General features: G+C 34.0%; 2 protein-coding genes across 4 annotated transcripts in view; one reads left to right on the forward strand and one right to left on the reverse strand.

Annotated features, from left to right (window-relative positions):
- The window catches only part of LOC129800094 (tubulin polyglutamylase TTLL5), a 54,540-nt gene that overhangs the window by 12,040 nt on the left and 17,686 nt on the right, over positions 1 to 24,814 (forward strand). The window lies entirely within an intron of this gene.
- LOC129800095 (cGMP-dependent protein kinase, isozyme 1-like) lies at positions 5,048 to 7,412 on the reverse strand. Of its 2 annotated transcripts, XM_055844475.1 has the most exons (4): positions 7,199 to 7,412; positions 7,029 to 7,082; positions 5,939 to 6,929; positions 5,048 to 5,874 (listed from the first exon to the last, which is right to left on the reverse strand). In XM_055844475.1, the coding sequence occupies exons 1-4, from the start codon at positions 7,271 to 7,273 to the stop codon at positions 5,849 to 5,851; spliced, it is 1,146 nt and encodes a 381-aa protein (XP_055700450.1). In that variant the 5' UTR covers positions 7,274 to 7,412; the 3' UTR covers positions 5,048 to 5,848. The 2 variants fall into 2 exon arrangements, with proteins under 2 accessions (XP_055700450.1, XP_055700449.1); XM_055844474.1 differs by having other exon boundaries at positions 5,048 to 6,929.

Genomic DNA, 24,814 nt, shown 5'->3' on the forward strand with positions numbered 1-24,814 from the left:
ATCAATAAAATCGCTTGTTATTTAGATATTTGAGACCTTCGGAATCTGGGGTAAACCTTCAGTCTGAAGCCGGTATTAGGGCTGATGCCCGTATAAGATGGGGTAATTCGGAAATCATATCTGTTTCGGAAGTTTGAAAATTTCTCACTGTTTCAGATGGTCAAAGAGAAAAAGAAAACCACGAAGAAAAAACAAGACTTTACATTCGAGGGTACTCCTTTGTTGTTTTCTTCCTTTTGCCATCTAAAACTGTTAGAAAATCTCAAAGTTCTGAAAATCTTACCCTATACGTTTAACCCTTTAACGACGAGACAGTTTTCGTTGACCGAAAATCATCAATAAAAATAAAACCGATAAACTAAACGTGTGAAATGTCTTACATCTAACCTTCGAAAAGCTAACAGAGTCTGATTTGATGTATTTTTTGCGTCAAAGAGCGTTAGGAACTAAAATAGCTCAAAAATTTAAGTAATTTTTCTGATGATACCAATGACAGATAATTTTTACTCTAATGAAAAATATTATGTTTGATTATTGTAGTTTCTTGTTCTAAAACGGTTTAGCTTAAAAAAATTGGAATTATAAAAAATAATTAAAATCAATTTTCAATACGAGAATTTAAAAATTCGTCATTTTTGAGCTTAAAAATTTACTATATAGCAAATAGCTGTAGATTTGCAAAAAATGTCCTAGATACCTTCAAACTTCTACTTTGCAATTACGTACAAACATAAGAAAAAAATAACCTTAGATTAGTTAGGAAAAAAATATTTTCTTTATGGGACACCGGTGTTCCAATCGTCCTTAAAGAGTTAAACTTAAAGTGTCAAGCTTTCAGCGCTGACATTAACGTCACGTCTTTCAAAACTACCCACAAAAACTTTAAAAGCGAATCAAAGTGATACAAATTATTCCGTGCCCATTAGAGTTGAAGAAACATCTCTTCGACAGGAAACCCCTATTGACACTTTTGTCAAAATCGTCACAAAATGTTGAAATTTATTTAATATACCGTAGATGCGAAAACAAAGGCGAATACAAAGGCACAAAGGCGAATACAAAGGTATCCGTGGATGCCTTTGTCTCTCTACTGTTCGTAAGCTTTTCTTTAATTCTAATGTTTAAGGACGGTCCTCACCGACCAGTCATTGTAGATTACATCGGTAAAAACCACCCTCTTTTTCTCTGTAATACACCTTTTCCAATAAAGAGACATGTTCAAATTTCATATCCCAAATGGTTCAGGGTAAGATGTCAATAGGTCCTGACTCCTGCCACAAGTTCTTAAAATGCCAATATGTGTTCCTCTCACCCTACTTCAGCATTTTGAAAAAATTTAGGGAAAATTTTAGGGTAAACTTATTGTTACGGCTCCCTCGGATCTGATCCTTCTGAGAAGTTTTTCTTTTCGGCTAACAATAAGCCCCAAGGTGACACGTCTGGCCAAATGCTCTCACGGCAGGTGGATTTAACCTAAAACGTAGAAATGTCGATTGGTGATTGGTGAAATGAGCTGTGATTGGTCAATTTAAAGCTCCTCTCTTTCTCTATCTTTTCCACAGATATTGCTTTCCTTGCCTTAAATGCATATGCGTGGACCTCCCGAAGTATAGGGCTTAAGTGTAATAGTAACACTTAGTCAATGTTCTGTAATTTTCAGCCCAATATAGGCAAATTCATCACAATATTATTTTCACGAACACATGTAGTTTTGTTATTTATTTATTTATTTATTATTTTCGTAATTATTTATTTATTTAAGTATTTATTTTGCTGTAGTTTGCATGTGTTTTTTTTTATTTTTGGTCATTTACTGTCAAGTGCACGAGGATGGAAATGTCCCGGTCCTAGATAAGTTCACTGAACTTGGGACCTGGGGGTGGAGGTGAGAAAAAAAAAATATTTTCACGTAAGGTAAAGTACCCTTACTCGACCGGGTTCCTCTATTCGACCGGTGGGTCAATTTTTGAATATTTGATGGTGAATTTCATCAATTTCTATGAATTTGTCACTGATTCGTATTATTTAAAGAATAATTGACCTATTAATGTTAGATCATACACAAAATATTATAGCAAATATAATTAAATTGAATAAATAAATCTACCGGTCGAATAGAGGAACCGGTCGAATAAAGGGTACTTTACCTTATGTCTATGTCTACTATTTCATGACTTTAATAGTATCCCAGTAGTGATCAATTTGTCAAGATTATGTTTAAGCTAAAGTGTCCTCAAGTCGGCCGGTCCTTCAGTTCGGCCAGTGGAATAATTTAAACAATTTTTAGCGTTTTATAGTGCATTTCTATTACATTTTTTACAGATTTGCATTGTGAATAATGCAATAGACCTTATAATGGTAGATTGGTTAGAACATATTATAGCAAATCTAAGTAAATTGAATAAATAACGTTATACTGGCCGAGTTGAGGAACCGGCTGACTACAAGACACTTTACCTTGCCAAGATTTCGATTTTTGTTTTTGATTGTTCTTAGTCATCACGATCATACTTATTACATAAGCTCCAAAACTCAGGTATGGATTGGAAATGATAACGTAATAGACAGCTTCTGCTCCAGTAAATTCATTGAACTGCAATATAGGGTTTTTGTTATATTAAATATAGATTGATGAATTTGCTCATCAACAATGTTTCAGAAAAACAATTTTATTGTAATGAAAAACTATGTAGTTTTCAACGTCCATTGCAGTATTTGCCTTGAGGACCAAAACCCAGAGCGTAACGGTAGCACTCCTTCGTATTTTGTATAAAGATTGTTAATCGAAATCAGAGAGATCGAGGCCTAATGTGGTGCGAAGACCTGAGGACATTCCTCACTCAGACACTACTGTATAGCCTTGACACTCGTCATGTACTGACTGAGTGACAGGTCGAGCAATGAGCGAATGTCTCGCCTCGAAATGCACGCTATGCTCGTGTGGAACATACTGTTATGGTATAAACTCTAAGGGTAAGCCACAGCAGAGGGATTTTACGGTTATCGTGGCTTTCGTCTAACAAGATAACTCATTTTATGCAAAAATAAAAAAAAGAAAATTCTGCTCTGCTAAATTTGTATTCATTTGTATCATTGAGAGAAGTTAAAAAATGAAAAAATGAGCCGTAAAAAATGAGCTATAAAGGACAAGACCCACAATAAAAAGAACGATTAATTTTTATTCTTTAAATAAACCCCACAAATCTGAATGAAACGCCCTATGAAATCTTTAAATTTAATTTAAAAAAGGGTGGTTTAATATCGCATGCTTTACGGAATACCTTTTACCGATTCACAAACGATTTGAACCGATTTATAAATCACATAAAAGATTTCCCAAAATAACTTAGGAGTAATGCAATTGATTTTTAGATACAAATTACTTCTTGATTTTATATTGGTTTATGGCTTATTGAAATCGGTTTAGATTTTCCAGAAATTCCAAAACGGCATTTTCGTATGTGGACGAGATGTCCTCCTGGATAATCACTATATACTATTCAACCTAGACGTGCTTAATGTCACCTTTGTCTTTGTCCTACCGGAGCTTAGAGTGTTCATTTTATCTACCATGTACCGAAGCATGTCACTGGCTGTCATTTCGATTTAAGAGTTTAAAAATCTATAATTTTATTTATCTATAAAAAAAATGATGAACTAGTGAAATGATTTATAATACAAAATATAGCTTATTACGAAGCTAGAGACTGAGTTACAGCTTTAATGCAATTTTATCACATCTAATAAACTTTAAGCCATATGAATTTGCACTCTTCTCTTTATGTTTGACAAGAAATTTCCTGGTAGATGTTGATAACCATATTCCATTGTTATGCTGAGTATTAGACTGACTAAATCGGAAGCTAAAATTTTCGTTTGAGCGTTTCTTTTCACTAAAACTTATCTTAAGTATTTTCTTTTTAGTTCAAAATCTAAAAGTCGATAAAAGTCATTATCATACGCCTTTGTAAATGTATTGTCTGAGCCCTATGATTAAGTTATTATAGTGAAAATGTAATTGAAACAATACTTTACCCGATTTGAAGTATTCTAACCTTAGGTTTCTGCGACATCAAGATTGTTTAATGTCGCATTTAGCTTTACTACTAAACATTTTCAAATAAAAAAATAAACATGGAATAGTGGATCATTTCAACCCTTGCACACGGATAAAAATGATACGTAAACGGGTAGGTGGGGTCTCTCGCAACTTTGTTGTCAAACAATATGAGACTCATCAGATCGTCTTTAAAGTACACAATCTCAAGCTGTTCAAACTGGTTTTGGATAGTAAAAAACACACTAAAAATACTCAGTAATCATTTACGAGCCTAATTAGTTAATTATCGGCAAACATGACGCTAATATCAATATTTGAAAATTTAAAATCAATTAGAAAATCGACTCCATTGCGCCTTTTATTTATATAACTTAATGTAATGCATTAGGAAATTGATAAGAATATCTAAATAAAATATTTTACTTTGTTGCAAGAAATGTATCAGGTTTTCTTTTAATATTGTTTTGATTTTATATTTTGGTTTTAAAAAAAGCTAGTGTAAAAAAAATATTTCTAGAACATATTTTTTTTTGATAATATTGCCGAAATGTACAAATGGAACACTGAAATTGTGTTAAAATAATAAAGCGTGCGATCGTATTATTCGGGTAATTGACATTGTGACCTTTTTGAGTTCAATTTCACTTCAATTCTACCTTGTGCGAGTAAACAATATAAAAAAAAAGAGTTAAAGAAAAAATAGTAAATATTGCGGATGTATCAACAGTTGTAAATTTTACACTGGTTTTCATGAAGAATTGGCGTAGATAATAAATTGTAATTACTCAATTTCCGCTCTATTACACTAAATATGAACAAATTTTTAATTCATTTTCTACACTTCACTGTTGAGTACTCTATGAACATTTAGCAAAAAAAATTTCTATTTGTACATCATCCAGTCTGTAAAAGTACTCGATAGACAATGGGATTGGCTCGAGAGGTGGACGTAGACAGTAGAGAATAGTTATTGAAATAGATCAGAAATAGAATTCATTTGTTTGATTTTAATTATAGAAAAAAATAAATATTAAAAAAAATTAAGACAGTACATAATTTTTTAAATAAATAGATATACAATTTTTGGTTAGCTTTCGAATCCTTGATCCCATCCGGAAAAATCTTCTGGAGGTGGTTCACGGTGGAGATTTGTGCATTCTAGGAGATCAGTGAGATTTTTGACTTTTGGCACATAGGGTGGTTTCATTGTCATGGCTGTTAGAGCTTTCCAGTCGAACTTCTTGAAGAATTCATGATCGACAAGGCCGGAGATACCTTCTTTCTGGCATCCGAGTCTTGTAATTGGATTTACACGGCAAAGACCGGAAATTAGGCTAACTGCTTCCTTAGAGAGATGATGGGGGTAGCGATTTTTGGGAATACCTTCGAGAATTTTGGTAAATATGTCAAGATTTGTGGGTCCAGTAAAGGCTGACTTTCCCGTTAGGAGTTCGTAGGCTAGTACGCCAACTGACCAGGGATCAATTGATCGACAGTAACCACGGTTCATAATCATTTCGGGTGCCATGTATTCTGGTGTCCCAACGAAGGTGTAGGTCTTTTCACCTGGAACGGTCATTTTTGAACATCCAAAATCAATTAATTTGAGATATCCGTTGGTATCTAACATGAGATTTTCGGGTTTGAGATCACGATATATGATATTGTGAGAGTGAAGATATTCAATGGCACGAATAACACATGCTATGTAAAATCTTCCTGCTGATTCGCGGAATTTTCGTTTTTTATGGCGTAGTGTCCAGAGATCACCGCCAAGGCATGGTTCCATTAGGAAGTAGACGTATCGGGTGTCTCTGAAAGTGGCACGTAGTTTTACTATAAAACTGTGATCACACATTTTCAGCAATTTTTTCTCACTGTAAACTTCCTCTTGGAGCTGTTGTTGGACAACATTGACCTTCTTGAGGCATTTCAGGGCATATAATTCACTATTTGGTCCTTTTACGAGATCAACACGTCCAAAGCCCCCAGCACCAAGCGTTCCAATAACAGTTAAGTCTGTTAGGGATAGTTTCCTTTCAAACTGATCTAGCACTTTGTAGTCCACATATCGCATAAAGTCTCTCTTGTCGAGGATTAAACATTCGGTGCCAGGACTATTGGCAAACACAGAACTGTCACAGGTTTCTTTGGCAATTAGGGCACGATCCCCGAAGTAGTCACCTCGTTTGAGCACATTAACATCTAACGTTCGTCCGTTGTCATACTTTTGCGTCACAGTTGCTGTTCCACCTCGGATGATGTAAAATTTGTCCGCAATGTCACCTTGCTTAATAATCTCCCATCCGGCAGGGTAGAACTCTCTTCTCAGGAGATCAGCCATACGATTGATAACGAACGATCGGTTGGTAAAACTTTTGAATGTTGTAACGCTATTGAGGAAGCGTATGTTGTCATCACGTTCCCGTCGGCCTGTGTCAACCATAATTTTCTGAAATACTTGTCTAGGTAGTTTGTAGTACCGGACATTTGTACGTGCTCTAATTGATGCGAACCTCTTAGCCATGTACAGTATTGCGAGTTCTCCAAAGAGGATTCCCGGTCCGAAGTCTCCCATGAACTTTTTGTTGATCAACACTTCGAACTTGCCGTCGTACGAAACGTACATTGCGTCACCTTCTTCACCTTCCTGAATGATCATTGTGCCTTCTGTTGCACTTCCTGGAATCATTGCATCCACCAACAATTGCAATCTTGTGTCATCCATGATATTTTTTAAGTAATCATTCTTCAGAATGGCTCCTTTGAGAAGATCATTGGTCTCCCTATCTTTGGGTATGCACTGGGTTTTGGTGAAGTTCAAACTAGGTGGTTCGGCACGTATACCTAGTCGTTTCTGATGTGGAGGCTGTTTTTAAAGAAGAAAAATGTCAATTCACAATTTTGTTCTTGATAGGAAAACACCATAAAATTGAAAACCGATTTGGTTTCATCATCGGATGCTTACACTTAAGAACGGTTTATCGTGCTTTATCGTGCCAAACGGAAGAGGTGATACGATCTGCAAAGTAGACGTAATAAGGAAATTGTTATTGCTTCTGATGCGACAAACTGATCTTAGATAATTTTTTTAGTTGATCTTTAGCACTAAAAACAATTCAATTTCACTGAAATTACCTCCGAATTTGTGGATTCATTGTCACTTTCGCAAGAATTAATATTCCAAGATTTTGAACAACACAGCAATTTCATGGTTATTGGGGGTTACTTTCGTGGGAGGGCACTCAACTTAAGAGACTTTCTTGAACAAGCACTTGTTCTACAGTACGCTTTGTTGTACTGAGGACTGGAGAGCATTTGCTCTGTTCGAAGGTGTTCCGCTGACTGACTTGCGAAGTGAAAACGCATAATCGAATATATAGGTTTAAATTGAAGTACCTCCTCTCACATCCATCGACAGATTCCTTATCAGTGCTAATTCTCGGGAAAAGAGAGACTATATATTTCTTGTCTCGATCATTTCACTTTTAAATGTGTGCGATATTTGAGTGGGGGAAGTTTCTCCAATATTATTTGGTTTTAATTGCTACAGATACCCTGGATGAAGTATTGCTATTACGATAAACTTAGAATCATCAATATTGGTTAAATAATCCAATAAACTGTATTTATTGAAAGTTTGCCAATTAAACCGACAATTCTATATGACATTTTATTGCTAGAATGTGTACAAGTGATAACGTTCTTTCCAATCAATTCTATAAATATTTACCGTGATTAAATATTGGTTAAACTCTCAATCTCAAGTGATAATTTCATAATAGATCATTCTTAGAAAAAAAAAAACACTGTCAAAATTTAATCAAAACCTTAAATCTTTAAGACATTTTCCTCAAAAAAAGCTTGATTTTCCGGAATGACGCGGCTGCGATAGATAAGAGTATTGCATAGGTACATAACAATGATATAAAGTGTCTGTGAACTCGTGCCGATTCAAGTTATGTTGGAGACGGAACCAAATTTATCTTTATCTGTTTCCGCGAAAAGTGGATTGTTATTGAGTGTGCTATTTTTGTACGTTTAAAATCATTTCTTATGAACCATGTGAATGTACACAAAACAGTAAATTCATAATCAATGATACACACCTACAAATTATTGACCTTCGATACGATAAGTGAATTTAAGGATTACTAAAAGTTTACAATTGAAAAATTGTAAAGTGAATAATGTACAAAATGACTAAAGGGTGTTCACAAGTCGGATATGGTAGATCGGATCGATGAAGATCATCCGTTAAGTGCTAGAATTATTGAAAAGCTTACAAACATCAAAGGGCAAAGCGGGAAAAGCCATCCCTGGAGGCCAAAGTTACCTGCAATTACGGTATATAAATGGACATTGTTAGACTTATGTCCCAAAGAGTCTCTGGTTGATCCTCGGGAATATTTAGCCTGCTAATTTTGGCGGTGAAGGATCAGTAGGACTCCTGTTTTTCGTAAGCTTTTCTTTAATTCTAGCACTTAAGGCTGATCTTTAGACTATCCTTAAGTGCCCTTATGTCCTAGATACACTTACGACTTAAGCCGAGAGCCGGCTGAATGCAATTATACTCAAAATAATGATTTGACATATTCCTGAAGTGGAGGAGGATCGACAGGCGTGGGCTATTGCCCTTGACGTAAAGGAACCGCGACTTCAATAAGGATAAGCGGTTGAAAATGATGATAATGATAATAATTTGACTAAATTCCCATCAGTTTCTCATTAACTAAGTAATTTCTCATCTTAATTCGAGAGACGGATTAGTCAGAAAATGATGGAAATTTTTATCTGCAGGGGAATTCTGTAACGATATGACAATGTCATATGACAAATTTTCGTTGTAAATTCGAGAATAGGACAACATTAAAACTAAATGAGCATCGAATGGTCATTTTAAGGAACTTTATGAAGCTCTTAGTAACTGATTTTCGATTAATTGTTCTGAATTTACCACATAAAAATTTCTAAATTTATCATATGACATTGTCATATCGTTCCAGAAGTCCCCTCCTGATCATTATTTTGATTTTAATTACGTTAAGCCATCTCTCGGTTTAAGTCGTAAGTGTTACTAGGGCATAAGGGTATCTGGGCTATCCTTAAGTGCTAGAAGTGAAGATAAGCTTACGAAAAGCAGGAGTGCAAAGTCATTCGCCTCTACAGTACTGAAAGTTTAGGATTAGGGAGTCCAGTAGGGGAATTCCGTAGTATGACAATGTCATATGAAAAATTTTAAAAATTTTATGTGGAAAATTCGGAAAAATCAATTGAAAATCAGATTCATATCAATTACTAAAAGAGCTTCACAAAGCTCCATGTAATGGTCATTCAAAGCTCACTGGCCTTTAATGTGGTCCTGTTCCCGAATTTATCACGAAAATTTGTCATATGAGATTGTCATATCATTACAGAATTCTCCTACAGGTTCTTTGCATAAATATCCTTTATCCGACCTTTTAGCATTACATTGAAAAATCTAAAACAATATCGAAGACTAGCCTTAGGGCCTTGACAGACCTGAGGATTAGCCGAGAGCCGGCTTAGCGTAATTATATTAGAAATAATGGTCAAAGTGCATTTCTATCATTTTCCACTAAGTCGCCTCTCGGCTTAAGTCGTAAGTGTGCCTAGGGCATTAGTCTATTTAGGTCTTTACTCCAATAATGCACTGAATGAGATAAGAAGTTTTGCCGCGGAAATTTGAGGAAATTTTCTTTCATGTAAACTCTGATATTGGCATATCGCTTATCGTTGAGAAAGTGAGATAGAAACCTTTTTTCTTTATACCAAAGATCTCTTAAAGACCAAGATCAAAATATCAAATTAATGAGAATTTCTTAGAAAAAATCATTCAATAGCGATATAAATGTAAAACCCAATTGGTCTCGGTTGTAAATCAAGATGTTAAGATTATTTATCATTTAATAAACCGTCATCTGTGACAAGACATTTAATTGGTTTTAGTGTATTACTGATTTTATTACAGAAAATAACAAAATTGATTAATTAGCGAAATTACTAAAAGAAACGTGTTTATTTCATTACAATGGACAGTTGAGAAACACATATTCAAACCAAGATATTTGAAGATCCGTCTTAAGAGATTTGTAACCTCCTTATAAATTCGAAATTTTGCTTTTGTAACTCTTACTTATTTTACTACCCGAGTTATATAATCTAGTTTTTTTCAACTTATGACACGGCTAGAGGTCAAACGGTAAGAGATATCAACTTCCGGTCTTCGGCGATCCACCCATAAGTCAACATTATCTAGTACATTTTTTTTATTTTTCCCTCCACCCTCTCTTTCCCCTCCAAAACCAGGTTTTAAAAAAAAACCATGTAGTCAAGGCGAATATTTCGTCCTTAGACGCTCAGACACCTATGTTCGAAAAGCATTTCGATATCGAATTTTCGAAATTCAAAGTTTAACCACTTTGGATGGGCTACTTTTCAACCGATTTGTTGAAATTTAAACGTTTTGCAAGATCTTGAAATTTTCAACCTGGCTGTATCGGGCTTAATCGGTAACGCATCGGTAAAGTACCCGTATACCTTTCACGAATTTGATTTTAATTTGTCCTTATACTTATTACTTAAATATTCTAAAATGTACTTTTCTTAAGAAATTTTGTTTATAGGGACCGGTAATGTAAAATGTAACGACACGGATATCTTGTTGATAAACTCCTAGAGAATTTATCTGTAATTAGCAAATTTTTTGGGAAATCTATTCGTCTGTAACGCCCTATCGCCTAAACCAGAAGATGGCTTAATGGAAAATTGATGAAAATTAAGTTTAATCTGTATTTCGTTGTCTATTTCATTACACCTAGTTCGTGTATCGGTTAATTCTCTAGTAGTGTGTACGTAAAGCTCTAAGTTGCATGAAGATTGGTTTTTCACTTTATTAACAATAAATGCGCTTTTCTTGTATTTTTTTTTAAATTTTGGTACAACAAATCAATTCACTGGTTAAGGAAAAGCAGAAAAGGTGAACTGGAGACTGATAAAATTAAATATCACTAAAAATTATCAATTAAAAGGCGTTTCGAAAGGGTGTGAAAAAGGCTCCAAAAGTGAGAAAATAGTAAAGACATTGCCATTAGAAATGGTATCGTGAAATTTATTAAATCGATTAGATTAGAATATTAGGGATCATCAAGTACTATTTCCCCTGTCTATTCTATATTAACATCATATTTTTGACTCCCCCGTGTTTGTATTCAATTGTTGGGTATCCCTTCTCTTTTGTGTATACTTCTTGTTGAATGCTATTGAAGAGGGCATGAGATTGAAAAAAAAAGAGAGACTTTAGCAGACCTTTTTCATTGCGTTTTTTTTAGCTCTATTTCTATTCCACCTACAACAGTGTGGAGAATATAATGGAGTTTGTAGATAGGTGACTGGAAAAGTGCAGCTAAGGAAATTTATATGTGGGCTGTGTTTGGGATGGTTTATTGGATAAACATTATACATGTTAACAACAGCAGTTTCTATAGCATTGCTAAGTGAAAAAAAGGACTAGGGGAGGGTGGGACAGTTTTAGGAGGAGGCTGTTTCACGAACTTAAAAAAAAAAAACTTATTATGAAAGTGATTGAACAGACTTTTGTTCGCAGTTTGATACACTTTAAAGAAAATCTACTCCCTGATTCTAATCTATTAATGTATGATAGACTGGGCGTATCCTTTATTATACGAACAAAGAAGAATAAGCAAAGCGATCCAAGCTTTCGCCACGAATGAGATAAATACCTTATCTACGTAGAAAAAGCAATAGAACATAAAATATGGGCTTAAGAAATCGGTAGTTTTTTACAGAACTTCTTTCTTTATAATAACGGTTTATCTTGGTTGGTACCCAAAAACTGCGTATAGAGGACGATTTAAGGGAGATTTTTTTAGAACAAATCCTAATCCATATCTTTTTGCTACGGGTCCTAAGAATATGAGTTATACGCTTTCTGAAAGCCCAGAACCCGAAGATCCAAGTTTTCACTTCCTCGACAAAAAAAAATGGGACAACACAGAAATATTCTCCTTGGCAAAAGGTTAGGGTCACTCTTAAAAATAAGATCGAAAAACTTGCTTTTGATTACAAACTTTGAATAAAAAGTTTGGAGCTGAAAATGTTCACAGTATGTTGTAATATCGCTTGTTTTTTCAATCGTATGTTTTTTTTTACCTTTGTCTTATGTATCTCTAACTTTTTTGAAGAAGAATATTTCTGGAAAATCACAGAGAAAATGAAGAAATACGGATATGCTTATAGTTATAGGAAAATTTTTTCTAAGTCCTACTGTACAAATTATTCTTTGAGACCAGCGACCAACAACGTCCCTCTATTAAGGCAAAGCAAGCAAGGGTATATTTTTAAGACTCCTATCCATATCTAAGGAATTTTGTTTTCGGATATCTCAGAAACTTGACATAATGGACTATAAGTAACAGGAGGGATCCGGTAAAAATCTCGAAAGCCAAAATTTCGGAAGCCAAAATTTCGAAAGCCAAAATCCCGAATGGGTGGAAATTCCAAATAGCCAAAGTCCCGAATGGGTCAAAATTCCGAAAAGTCAAAAGCTCGAATGCACCAAATCCCTAATGGGCCAAAATTTCGAAAAGCGAAAATCTCGAAAGGGCTAAATTCCCGAATTCTTTAAAGAGTCACAGCTACTCTCACTTTTACACTCGCGCTTTCTTAAGGCAAAGGAAAATTTTCTGTGTTTTGGGAAATTATTCTACAGATCATGCTCCGTATAATCTAGACCCTGTCAGGATTTTAAGCACTCGGGATTTTGGCTTTCAGGATTTTTGCATTCGGGATTTTGTCTTTTCGGGATTATAACATATTCGGAATTTTGACGTTTCGAGGTTTTTCACCTACTTGGAATACGACCTATTTCTAGATTTGTTTTCTTCGGGATTTTGGGTTTTTGGAATTTAGGCTTTCGGGATTTCGACCAATTCTGGATCTTATCTCTTTGAGATTTTGGCTTTTCGGGATTTGCTCTTCGAGATTTTCGCTCAATTCGGTGATTCACTGTGTTCGAATGTTCGGTGCTACCCCGTGTTCGGTGCCATACCATGTTTGATCTTGTCCGAGTTTTCAATAACAAAGCAATTTAGTTCCACAGATTGACTCCGTTCAGTAATAACGTTTCGAAGAGACAATGCTACTCCAAAGCCAAGCCGAACCTATTCGAAAATCTAGCGGAAGTCTAAAGTGCAAGTTCACATACTCGCCGCTGCGCTGTAGCACTGATTGTTCTTCCATTTTGAATTTCGGCATTCTTGACTCATCATTCGTCAACAATATCCACAACAGTGTGGAAACGTTTGCTGCAAAAAGCGAATTTTTGTGTAGTTTTGTGGAATTTATGGATGGTAGAACGTTTCAATCGCAATTTTCTTAAAATAAATGTCTTTTTCATGAACTTGCTCACTTTTGTGAAACAGTCGATTTAAACGTTCGAACTTTTAACGGGTTTTTAAGTAAATTCTCTCTGATATACCTTCGAATCGGTACAGAAAAAAACCTCAACCGGAGAGAGCTCTTAACTCGGGAATGTTATTACTGAACGAGAAGATTGATGTTTATTAAAACAACTATTTAATAGCTGCGTAAACTGCCCTATCCTCCCCTACGTAGTGAATTTGCCGCATTTAACGTGGCCAATTATATAAAAGTTTTACAGATTATTTGTTATAGTAACTCGGTTGCTTTTGGTGACTTCTTGGGGGGTTGTTTGGTAGGATTTTTGCATTATATAGACATGTTGTGCATTAGATGTCTGTCTCATTGTTGTTTTCGTTGTTGGGTGATAAAGTTTTGCTGTATACTGATAAAATTCAATTGTTTCTCATTTAGAGATTTAAGCTTTCAAGAACTTTAAGACGTCTTAGATGTGAAGTGCTACCGTTAAAATTATTCATTTTTCAATAATCTTAAGTATTTGACGTTTTTCCCTATTTCCTAATTCATGGATTATAAAAGTAAATGCGATATTGGAGTAACTACGCAAGTAAAGTTTGCTGTAGGAAAGATAGTGATGAGTTATTGTGACAAAAGCGTGCCTCTTGAGAAATTGATTTTAAATTAGGCTTGTGGAGTTATGATAAATTGTTCACGCTTCAAGATCTACCGAGATGATCGATAATCTTTCATCCGCGACAATTCAATATTACAAAAGTGTTTTTTTGTTTTTTGCAATCAATTGTGATTATCTCAATGATAAATTTATTGCATTGGCAATTTTAATACTCATTGTTCTCTTTCAAGTGAAGAATTGCAAATATGCCAATGAAATGCTTTATATATCGTTTTTTTTTTACTCGATGAATAGGGATAGAAAAATTCATGATTCATGATGTGTTTTTGGGATACATATATACACACAGAAAAAAAAGTGAAAGAAGATTTTAGGATTTCGAGAGGGGAATTTTAATTTAATTTTTTTTTGAGGGGTGAACATGTGAATAGTTTTGCGTGTTTCACTAGAAGTCAATTTACATTTGTTAGAGTATAAAATTTTGTGATTTCTTTTCGCCTTCTAAATATTCTCATGCAAATAGATATATATATATAGATATATATTCAAAGCGTTATATAGTAAAGTTACCAAACTTTACCTCAAATTGTAACTGTTTCTGTCGTTTAAAATATATTTGGACAATTCACGTGATATTCACTACCAATGATTGTCTGCAATTTTCTCAACAAATTTTCTGTGCTCTCGCTTCTCTTGCTACAAATGTTAACATAAATAAGGTCTTTTCCCTCTTCATTCATATGTTTTTTCCTACTTGGTGATTGCAGAAAATTTTGTAGGTGGAATTCAGTGTTCTAATAATAAATTTTCTGTTTTGTTACACTGTTATAAATTGTTTGTGATGATGATGGTACGAATATCATTTGTAATTCAGTAGAATTAATTGGTAGAACAAATTTGAATGTCCCGGAAGTAGGAAATTAGGAACATTGTCTTCTTAGAATTCTCGATTACTCGACTTGCCTACATGTTGTCTGGGTTGTCTATGAAGCCCATATAATAGTCCTTAGTTACAGATGCAAAATCGAAAACCCTCATGAATACAGAGGAATGGGTAAAATGTTGCCCATAAAATGAGGCATTTTTTAATGGTAATATATTCCTAATTGATCAATTGTCATTTTTATGGGCTTCGTCTTTCAAAAGGCAATTGAAGTTACATAAATTCGAAATATTTAGCAATAGTAGAGCTACCCCCATTGCATTTTTGAGTTAAATTATTCCGTTGTGTTTACTCTCGCATAGTAATGAATTAGGGTGAATTAAAGATATTATTTATAATTTTTTGTCTTTATTCTGTGACCAAGATCAAGATTTCATATTCTAGTGCGATGCATTTGTAGGACTTGCGAAGTCTGAAGACACGATAGATGTCGAAAGCTCTAGAAAATTGTGTGTTTATATACATACTGCGGCAATTGATCCAATGGAGATTGTGTGAATTTCCCGGTTCTTGTGGCCCGATTGCATATAGTTGAAGTTATTCTTGTAGGGCGGCTAATTTATGAAAGTAACCTCACGCCGTTGTTCACCTATTCTCTCCGAGCACCTAGAATTCTTATTGATCGCAACTTAGCCCTCTTAGCCTTGGCTCTCCCTGTTCTTAAACGGAAGATGGATAAGGATTTTGAATACATGGTATCACTGTTAGATATAACAGCTCTGGAGGTTATCACAGTTCAATAACTTATAATACTAAAACAAAATGCACGTCACTAATAAGTTAATTAAAATTATCTCTAAAAGTTGGGATATCTAAGTTAGAAACGCGCAACGCGTTTACATTAATCACTGAAAACAAAACGACGCATCTCGGAAATCTACTTTCCCGGGGCCATGATCGCACACCGTAGTCCATTAAATGTTAATAGATTTCAAAATAGGTCTACGACAGGCAATCATTGGGACAGTACTGAGAATTTGCGAACTTTTTGTTCAATATTAATTAACAGAGTCTTCTTCGGAGTGGAGACAGGAAAAATTCCCGTCTCCACCCAGGATCGAACTGGAAACCTCTCGTTAACTAGACGAGTGTTCTACCAACTGAGCTATTAGAGGCTACATGCTCTGATTGGCATGCTATACGATCTTTACCAATTTAACACTCTCGGGGTTGCGAGATTTGAGAATAGTATCGTGCGTACAATTGAGACAGTAGTTTCGATTCTTCTAGTACATATTTTTAGGCGCCAGAGGCTCCGTCCTGTATCTTCAACTACAATTGGCAGCACTGCACTCGCAGTTGCTGTGCTGTACATCTCCAGCACAATGTCTAGGAGGGGCGTAGATTTGGAGACTCTGTCCCTGACCCCGGTGGTTAAACCCTCTCCGTCCTCGTGACGGATTGTTATGTCGGCCACGAAGATCTCTTCTTTGTTTCTTCTTTAAAGACATAAAATTGATATCCATCGTAGGTCCAATCTTCCCTAGTATTATGGGTTCTCGGATTCTTAAAGATTTCCTGGATTTCCTATGAGCTTCGCAAACTTATTTCAAGTTATAGGGGCTCCTACGACTACTAAATATTTATTTAATTCACGAGAATTCCTGAATATTCTTTAGGATTTCACGGGCTACCAAGGTAGACCTAAAGTAGTTTCAAAAAATTTCCCGAATACCCGACAGGTCTCGAAAACTTCCCGGATTTCCGAGGAGCTTCCCCAGGCTTCTTCTTCCGAGAGTTTTGTCCTAGACAGACTTACTGCTTAAGGCGAGAGATGAATAGTGCGAAACTGATTCTGATTTACGTTAACTCGTCTTTCGACTAAAGCCAGGTCTGTCCAACACATTTCTCACTCAGACTCGGAAGAAAGGTGATTTAATATTCACCGCGCGCGCTTACGTTATTCAAATGAAATTACTTACAGTTTAACATTTACACAGCATTTTTGCAAGAATAATTGTGGTAAAAGAAGTACTATGATTGTCATTATAATCTTGTTTTGCTGCACATCTAGAGCACAAATCAAGTCTTGGGGGTAAAGATAACTTGTCGATTGTAGAATCGATAATGTCGTTAAAACTGTATCTGATTACGTGAATGTCGAATTTTGTGCATTGTCAGGTTTAGGTCATACTTATCGTCCCATATATCATCGTTGAAATAGGAAGTAGAAAGCCGTAATACTTTTGGAAACTGTCAACTGTGAAATATCACTAAACGTTATTGTTCGTTGAACCTTTCATTGCAAACTTCTTAAGAATATTACACAATTGATAAATAAGAATATTTACAAATAGTACAGTCAATATTTAAATTTTCAAAGTAGACAATTGATACTATCGATGGAGTTTGATGCTCTTGTTTTATCTATCAGACAAAGAGTAACTCCTTTACCACGAACTTTTTCTTCAGTCCTGTTTTACGGGGGGGGGGGGGGGGGGGGGGAATCACTCGCAGTGTTCGAATAATGACCATTGTAGTTCTAAGGCAGGAACTGGTTTATTTAATACGGAATTAACGAGAAAATCTTAGCGTTGTCAGAAGTATCTGTTACTCCTCCAACATAGTTCTGTCTCTTTATAACCTGATTTACCAAATCTGAGACTCAATAAATCGTTAAGTTATGTCAATTGGCATAAGGATTCATTCAATACAGGATTTTGAATATTCTGTTTCATCAATAATCCGGATAAGAAATCAAGGTTCAGATCCCAGGGGTCCAATTTTGAAGTACTTCTAGTCGTGGCTAGTAACTCTAGTCTTCCTCTAATAACTACAGATTTTTAAGAGAAATAGGATTAATTCAGTATTTTCAGTACATCAATCGCACTTCTTCAGGATTAATTTCTTCATTACAATCACACTTGATTTAGGGGAAGTGCTTATAATTTTGGACAGTCTGCTTATAAGCATCGAAGTTCCAAGTTTGAAGTGCGATATTTTCTATACTAATTGACATTTCTTGTTACTCTCAGAAGGGTTGTTTAGAAACTTAGCAAGCTATTTATCGACTTATTTTTATTAAAATTAGTTTTAATATGTTTAAAAATGAATTGATATGTAGAGGTGACTTTGGCTCTTATTTTGGACAACTTGTTTATTAATTTGTCCAACTTGGCTGTAAATTTGGACAGCTAATCCGCCTCAATAGGATGCCCATTGTTCTTCATTTCATGAACCAATCTTACCAAGTCCTCTTCCTGTTCATGTAAGGGAAACGTAGAATGTCACAGAAGCCCGGAAACTTTCCATATCATTCATTAAAGTGAGTTGACTTCGATACTCCAAGTACGTGCAGATTCGCTCATTCCCTGACCTTTCCGGGAGCCTTTCAGGACATTTCTCGCTACATCTCTTTCGTAGAGATGATGCTCCTTTGTTTCTCCAGGCATTTGTCCAACCTAGTCATCACAAAAGCTAAAACTTCACGAAATTTCGTGAGAAAAACACCTGTCCAAAATAAGAATCATCACCTCACTGGTGAATGTCTTAAAAAATTTCCCATTTTTCACACGAAAAATATAATTCACAAGGCAAATCTCACTTCAGGTCAAATGTACAAATCATCAGTAACGTGAATCAACACAATATTCAATGAATATTCAATAATATCACTCAAAAACAGCGAACAAACATTGTTAGTACTTCACCAAAACTAAATAAGACTGAAGTAAGCCACGAAGTTCTGTCATATTTCTCGTAAGCAATTGCTCACACTGAATTTTCAACAAAGCAATTTCAACTCAAATCATATTCAAAATTTAACGTATTTAGTGTCAAAATCTTCCAAAAAGAACAAATATTTAAATAGAATTCATTTTTCATCAAATATTGGAATAAAAATCCATCATTTTAATCAATTTATTTTTAGTGTCCAATTTTACCCTCAAAGTGTCCAAATTTAGAAACTGCCCAAAATTATGAGCACTTACCTTACTGAAAGTCTTGAACTGTTTCTATTTCTCCTTTTGAGACTAAGAATTTCAGAATTGTATCCCAGGTAATTAGCCAACGCATTGAGAGAAAAGAGGGTGCGATTAACTTTTTTTTCTCAGAACTTTAACACTTTTTAGGTGTAAAAATATATTTAAATTTTTAATGTAAATTTTACACATTTTTAAGGGTAAAATTAACATAAATAAGGGTAACTTTAACCCATAATACGCCTAGAAAGGGTAATATTTACACCGATTTTGGATCAATACTGCAGGGTAAAATTAACATTTCCGGAATGTTATTTTAACTTTTTCGGATTTCTCTCACAGTGCGGTATTAGTAGTACTCATTGTAGAATAAGATGGGATAATTCGGAATTACGTCTATTTTTGAATTTTGAGATTTTCTATCTGTTGTGGATGGTCAAAGAGAAAAGGAAAACCACAAAGAAGTACAAGACTTTACATTTGAGGGTATCTACTTCTACATTGCTTTTGTTTCTTTTTTCCATCTACATTAGACTCTCTCAAATTCGGGCATATGGGACCGAAATATCAGCCGAATTAGACAGAAATTCGGGCGACAAACTTTTTGAAATGCAACGATTTTTTATTATGTGCATATAGATATTGAGTTTACAGACTCATATATAACGTAAATTGCATGAGAATCCCTCAATAATGCAAAATCACATCAAAACTAAGATAAACCATGCCAAATTTGAGCATATTTGATTCATTTGATAATCATAATCAAACTTGAAAAATGACAACAAACTTTTTTCAAATGTAACCGCTGCCCGAATTAAAAAGTAGCCCGATCTTAAAAGAGCCGAATTTGCGAGAGTCTACTGTAAAAAAAACCACAGTTCAGTTGCAAAGAAATCTCACAGTTCCGAATTAGACTTAATTCCAAATTACTCCATCCTACCCTAGTCCTATCATGTACGATTTCTATCAGTGTACTTAGGCATTTTTTATTGAATCTCATGTGGTTCACTGAATGTTGTTGGACAATAGAATCAAGTCTAATTAGCTGAAAAGTGAATACGTGACGAACGGAAATTTGGTTTTGTAATAACAATTGGAATGCAAAAGAAAATCCGCATGTAAATTTTTTCTCAATTGACTTCACATTTTTTTTAAAGTTGATTTGTGGTTCATCCAATAAACATTGACCCGATTTATGGGTAATTTCTATGTGTTCAATGGACTTTTATAGACATGAAAATATGATTTTATTTTTCATCTATTAGACAGTGTATAATGTTTCTCAATTTGTACGAAATTGTATGTACGATATAGAGAAGTAAAAAAAAAGTATACACCTGCTGAAGAGTGTCTATAAATGGGAATGTTTGGACAAATCTTGCACAACTTTGAGCGTCTGAGTTTATACAAGTAAATTGATAAAACATTCCATCAAGTCGCAGTAAATAGCATTTTCCATATAATCAATGTTATTTTATATGTTTTCAACACATACATGCTTGCATTTTCCTTTTTGCCCCATAGCACGTAGGTTTATTTTTTATTTTTTTGTATATATATATATATCGGCAATAAACTTACAAATAGTTATTATTACACATTATTTCTCATATATGAACTTATGCTGGATCTGGTTGTCGGGTATGGTCTTGTTGGGTATGAAATGCTGGTGTAAAGAGGCTCAAAAGCAGTGGCAAAGTTAACGTTAAGCCATGCCTAAACAATACTGAATTGCTAACACATTCATCGGTACATGGTGTATAAGTTTTTTATTTATGTATATATACATATAGTGATTCCACCGTTGGTTGTGACGACGGCGAAAGTTTCATATCGTTTTAGTCGCTATTCAAATATTGACGGATAAAGTCATGCTCCTGATTTAGACGCGTGTATATTTCTGTACAAGATATCTCTATTATCTGTGCTATCAATACATTTTCTTTCCTTTTATTTTGCTATTGATATCAACAACAGTCTCTTGCATGTCTGATTAGATCAACGTCATTGTGATAAGTTCTTTCACAAGAAATCATTCATAAACGCGTGTGGTATTGTTTTCTTTTTTTATTTGTATTCTTGTCCTGTGATATCATTAATGAGAAAATAAACTCAAGTTTCAGTGAAATTTTCGAGGAAATACTTAAGAAGTCAAGATAGTGCATAGTCGTGAAGTGGTGACATATTTATGTGTATCCGATTAGTGATTATGATTGCGATATTGATAAAATTAGTGACGTAGTGTCACATTCCATCAAGAAGCATTATCAATCTTCAGAAAAGCAAATAGAAAAAAAAGGTTTATTGAAGTGACTCTCAATAGGAAAAGCGTGAAAGTGATTTCCGAAGTATTTTTTATACCATTCTTCCGCTCTATTGCGTGCAAATATACGTCATATTTATCGATAGTAAATTCAAGCCTTTTGCATGGTTACTCACACGTTGGTCTCAACAAGAAAGTCTAACTGAGCATAGATGAGAAGTGGGCAGCTATCAACCCATTAACCCTATTCCTCAAGTATATGCTTTATGAATGTTCTTAATGGTGTTCTTTTCGATCTATTCCTATTTAATAAACTATTAGATAAGGGCGGGCCAATTTGGTACAGTGCGTTTCTTTCCAGCTTAAAGATCATACTACTACGATAAACCATTCCAACGCTTCTCTAATAAAGCACTTATCTACCTCTAATTCGATAAAATACTATCTATAATCGTTCCTAGGTTTAATTATGGAAAGTTTTAAAAGCCAACCCAAATGAATTCTTTTAAATTAGGTATATCAAATTGGAAAATTAATAGAGAAAGTGCCATAAATGCTATTCATATTTCACAATATGCAATTCATGAAGTACTTGCAATTGCTTCAAACAATTTGCAATTATAGTTTTTTTTATACATTGCTATTTCGTTGAAATACTTTGAACTTAACAATGAGCACCTCAAGCATGTTATTGTTATTTAATTATTTTTCCGGATAATATGCTTGAAAAGAACCTTGTAAAATGGATGACTTGGACGATTTGTTTTAAACTTTTTATTAAAAAAATTGAGGATTGTGGAGCATTTTAAATCTTCATGTTTTTGTTTTAATAAAACTACTTAAGCCCTATGTTGTACTCCGACAGGGGCATTAATTGTATAATAAATAAATAAAAATAAAATAAAATCTTTAATAATTCAATTCTGAGATAAATAAAGCTTAAAGATTTAAGTTAAATATTAAGTCAATATTAAAGAATTCCTTGTTAGTGAAAAGTTAATAGTGTATTTCAAATTTTAATGTTTTCAAGGTCCTCTCGGTAAGCTTGAATATTAAAAGAAAGAAACAAAATTAAGAGCTTAAAAATTAAGATAAAAAATTATCTATCAAAAAGAATCAAAATAAATACCTAACTGTGTTTCATAGCTAAACCAAGAAAACCGGAGAAAATCACATAAATCGGAACACTTTTAAGGTTAAAAAATACATTTTTTGAAAATAATTTTGATTTTAACATCCTGTAAAACATAATAAAAAAGATTTTCAGCAACTATATTTAGGTTCAACTATTAGAGAATTCAATTCTGAAAAGAATAAGTTTTTATTCGAATCGGTCCATAAATTTTTTTGCTGTTTTCTTGCCAATTCGACAAAATCGTAAAAATGAAAACTGGAGATTATGCGCTTCAAAATTTTGGATATTCAATCGAATGCTTGCAAATCTTCTCGATACTCCCTTGCTTTAGTTTTTGTATCTTCGAAAATACTTCAAATTGGCTTTTGATTTTTTTTTTTTTGGTGGTCATCTTAGTTTGTTTAATGGACCTTCTAATTGGGAGAAACCGAATTTGACATTTCCACTTCTTCTTCGTTATTGTGTTGTTGCATTTTTTTTTAACCCTTTAAGGATGAATGGGACACCGATTTCCCAAAAATAAAAAGTAATTTTTCGAACTATTTAGAGGACGAAACAACTTTCTAGTAAAAAAATTTGTTTTTGGGACACCGGTGTCCCACTCGTCCTTAAAGGGTTTAAGGCTCAAAGAAATTTGACACTTTGAAATTAAAGATCATTATTAGGGAATACCAATCGGCCCAATCGGTCTTTAACCCTTTTAGAACCAATCGGTTACAGGCGACCAACTGATTCTTAAGGCGTTAAAGACCGCATTTTAAGATTTAACACATAAAGATTTAACTCGAAATTAGGGAGATAATTAACTTCGTAGGGTATCTTGTTTGAATTCTGGAATTGATTTTAGAAAATTTTAGTAAAATGATTCATAGAAAATTGGGTTACAACTGTGCGTGATTTACTGGAAGTCATGGTAGGGAACTTTATTTGCGGTTTCTGTTTTGCAAGTTTTCTTTATTTTGCATTGTTTTTTTTCTTATGAAATTATAAGAATATCACAAAAGAAAATTAAAAATCAGTCAAGAATTGAAGAACATTACTTTAACAAATTTAAACTTCTTAAGTTTTAACAGTCTTTAATTTATAAGCCAAAAACCAACTAAAAACAACTAGAATGTTGATTAATAAAGAGATTTTATAAAAAAACAAATCACACCGATTTTCCTACTTTGAATATCATTAATCTAAAAACGATCTAAACAGTATTTTAGCGGTAATAGAGTACCTAGTACTGTATTAATTCTCTGATAATTCTATCAAAGCTGCTTGATGTTCCAAAAGTACATTTGTTAAGTTGTTGATTAAGTTTCACGTAATCGTATCGTGCTCTATCTTGGCGTATAATCTATTTAAATTTAAAATGAAATAATCAATTCTCGATGACAAGCATATGGAAAATATCGAAATCGTTATGCCACTGAAAGTTTCAAAAGAACAAATGTAAAGCTTTTAAATTTTTTTCAAATTTGTAAATATGATTACAATTGTATTAAATTTTTTTCAATATGGTTTAGGGCAGAATCACATTGACAGTAAAATGCTCACCGTCACCGTCAAAACCCTCACCGTATTTCGTTGATTTACGCATTTTCATTGCAATTCTTACGCAAATTTTTCATTAAGATATTACCTTGTCTCATACTCGGTGGCACTAGGTGAAAATAGTATACGAAAATTGAATAAATAAAGCGAAAATGCGATAAACGGTAAGCAAAAAAAAAACTGTAGGATTTTTTTGCTACAGTTTTTTGGACAGTTTTTTTGCTCACCGTTTATCGCATTTTCGCTTTATTTATTCAATTTTCGTATACTATTTTCACCTAGTGCCACCGAGTATGAGACAAGGTAATATCTTAATGAAAAATTTGCGTAAGAATTGCAATGAAAATGCGTAAATTAACGAAATACGGTGAGGGCTTTGACGGTGACGGTGAGTATTTTACTGTCAATGTGATTCTGCCCTTAAACTGAATACTCTGCATTTTATGCTTCATTTTGAGGATTCTAAATTTTAAAAAGCTTCTTATTATTGTTATACTGTAAAAAAAGAAATTTTTAAATCGATTAAGGATCTTACTATCATCTTACGAGTTTTTGTATTACAAAAGGTCTTTCAAATGCATTCTAAATTACGTAATTAAACACGTTAAAAACTTAAAAGATATGGCAAAGCGTCTCAGCTGGTCCCAGCTTCGCGGATGCTCGAAATCACGAGATAGAGCTATCCCTGAATTATCTTTTTGAAGGTTTTTCGTGTGTATACTGGTTTATTACCGATTAAATTCATTCACAAATCGTAAAACAATTCTGAGATAAAAAATTGACTAAAAAGTGTGCATCTTAGGAATGTTCTGGACATTAGTAACATGCTTACGCGCAAATAATAAGAAATACTCGAGAAAAATAAATTAATTACGATTTCTTGACCAA

This window comes from Phlebotomus papatasi, chromosome 1 (assembly GCF_024763615.1).
Source record: "Phlebotomus papatasi isolate M1 chromosome 1, Ppap_2.1, whole genome shotgun sequence".
NCBI classification, from domain to species: Eukaryota; Metazoa; Arthropoda; class Insecta; order Diptera; family Psychodidae; genus Phlebotomus; species Phlebotomus papatasi.

What these genes read in the sequence shown, in the direction of transcription:
- LOC129800095 (XM_055844474.1), bottom strand. Translation starts at nt 7,273, where the DNA reads ATGAAATTGCTGTGTTGTTCAAAATCTTGGAATATTAATTCTTGCGAA. An exon ending in ATGAATCCACAAATTCGGAG is followed by an intron (nt 7,083 to 7,198) that starts GTAATTTCAGTG and finishes TCTACTTTGCAG; the next exon opens with ATCGTATCACCTCTTCCGTT. An exon ending in ACGATAAACCGTTCTTAAGT is followed by an intron (nt 6,930 to 7,028) that starts GTAAGCATCCGA and finishes CTTTAAAAACAG; the next exon opens with CCTCCACATCAGAAACGACT.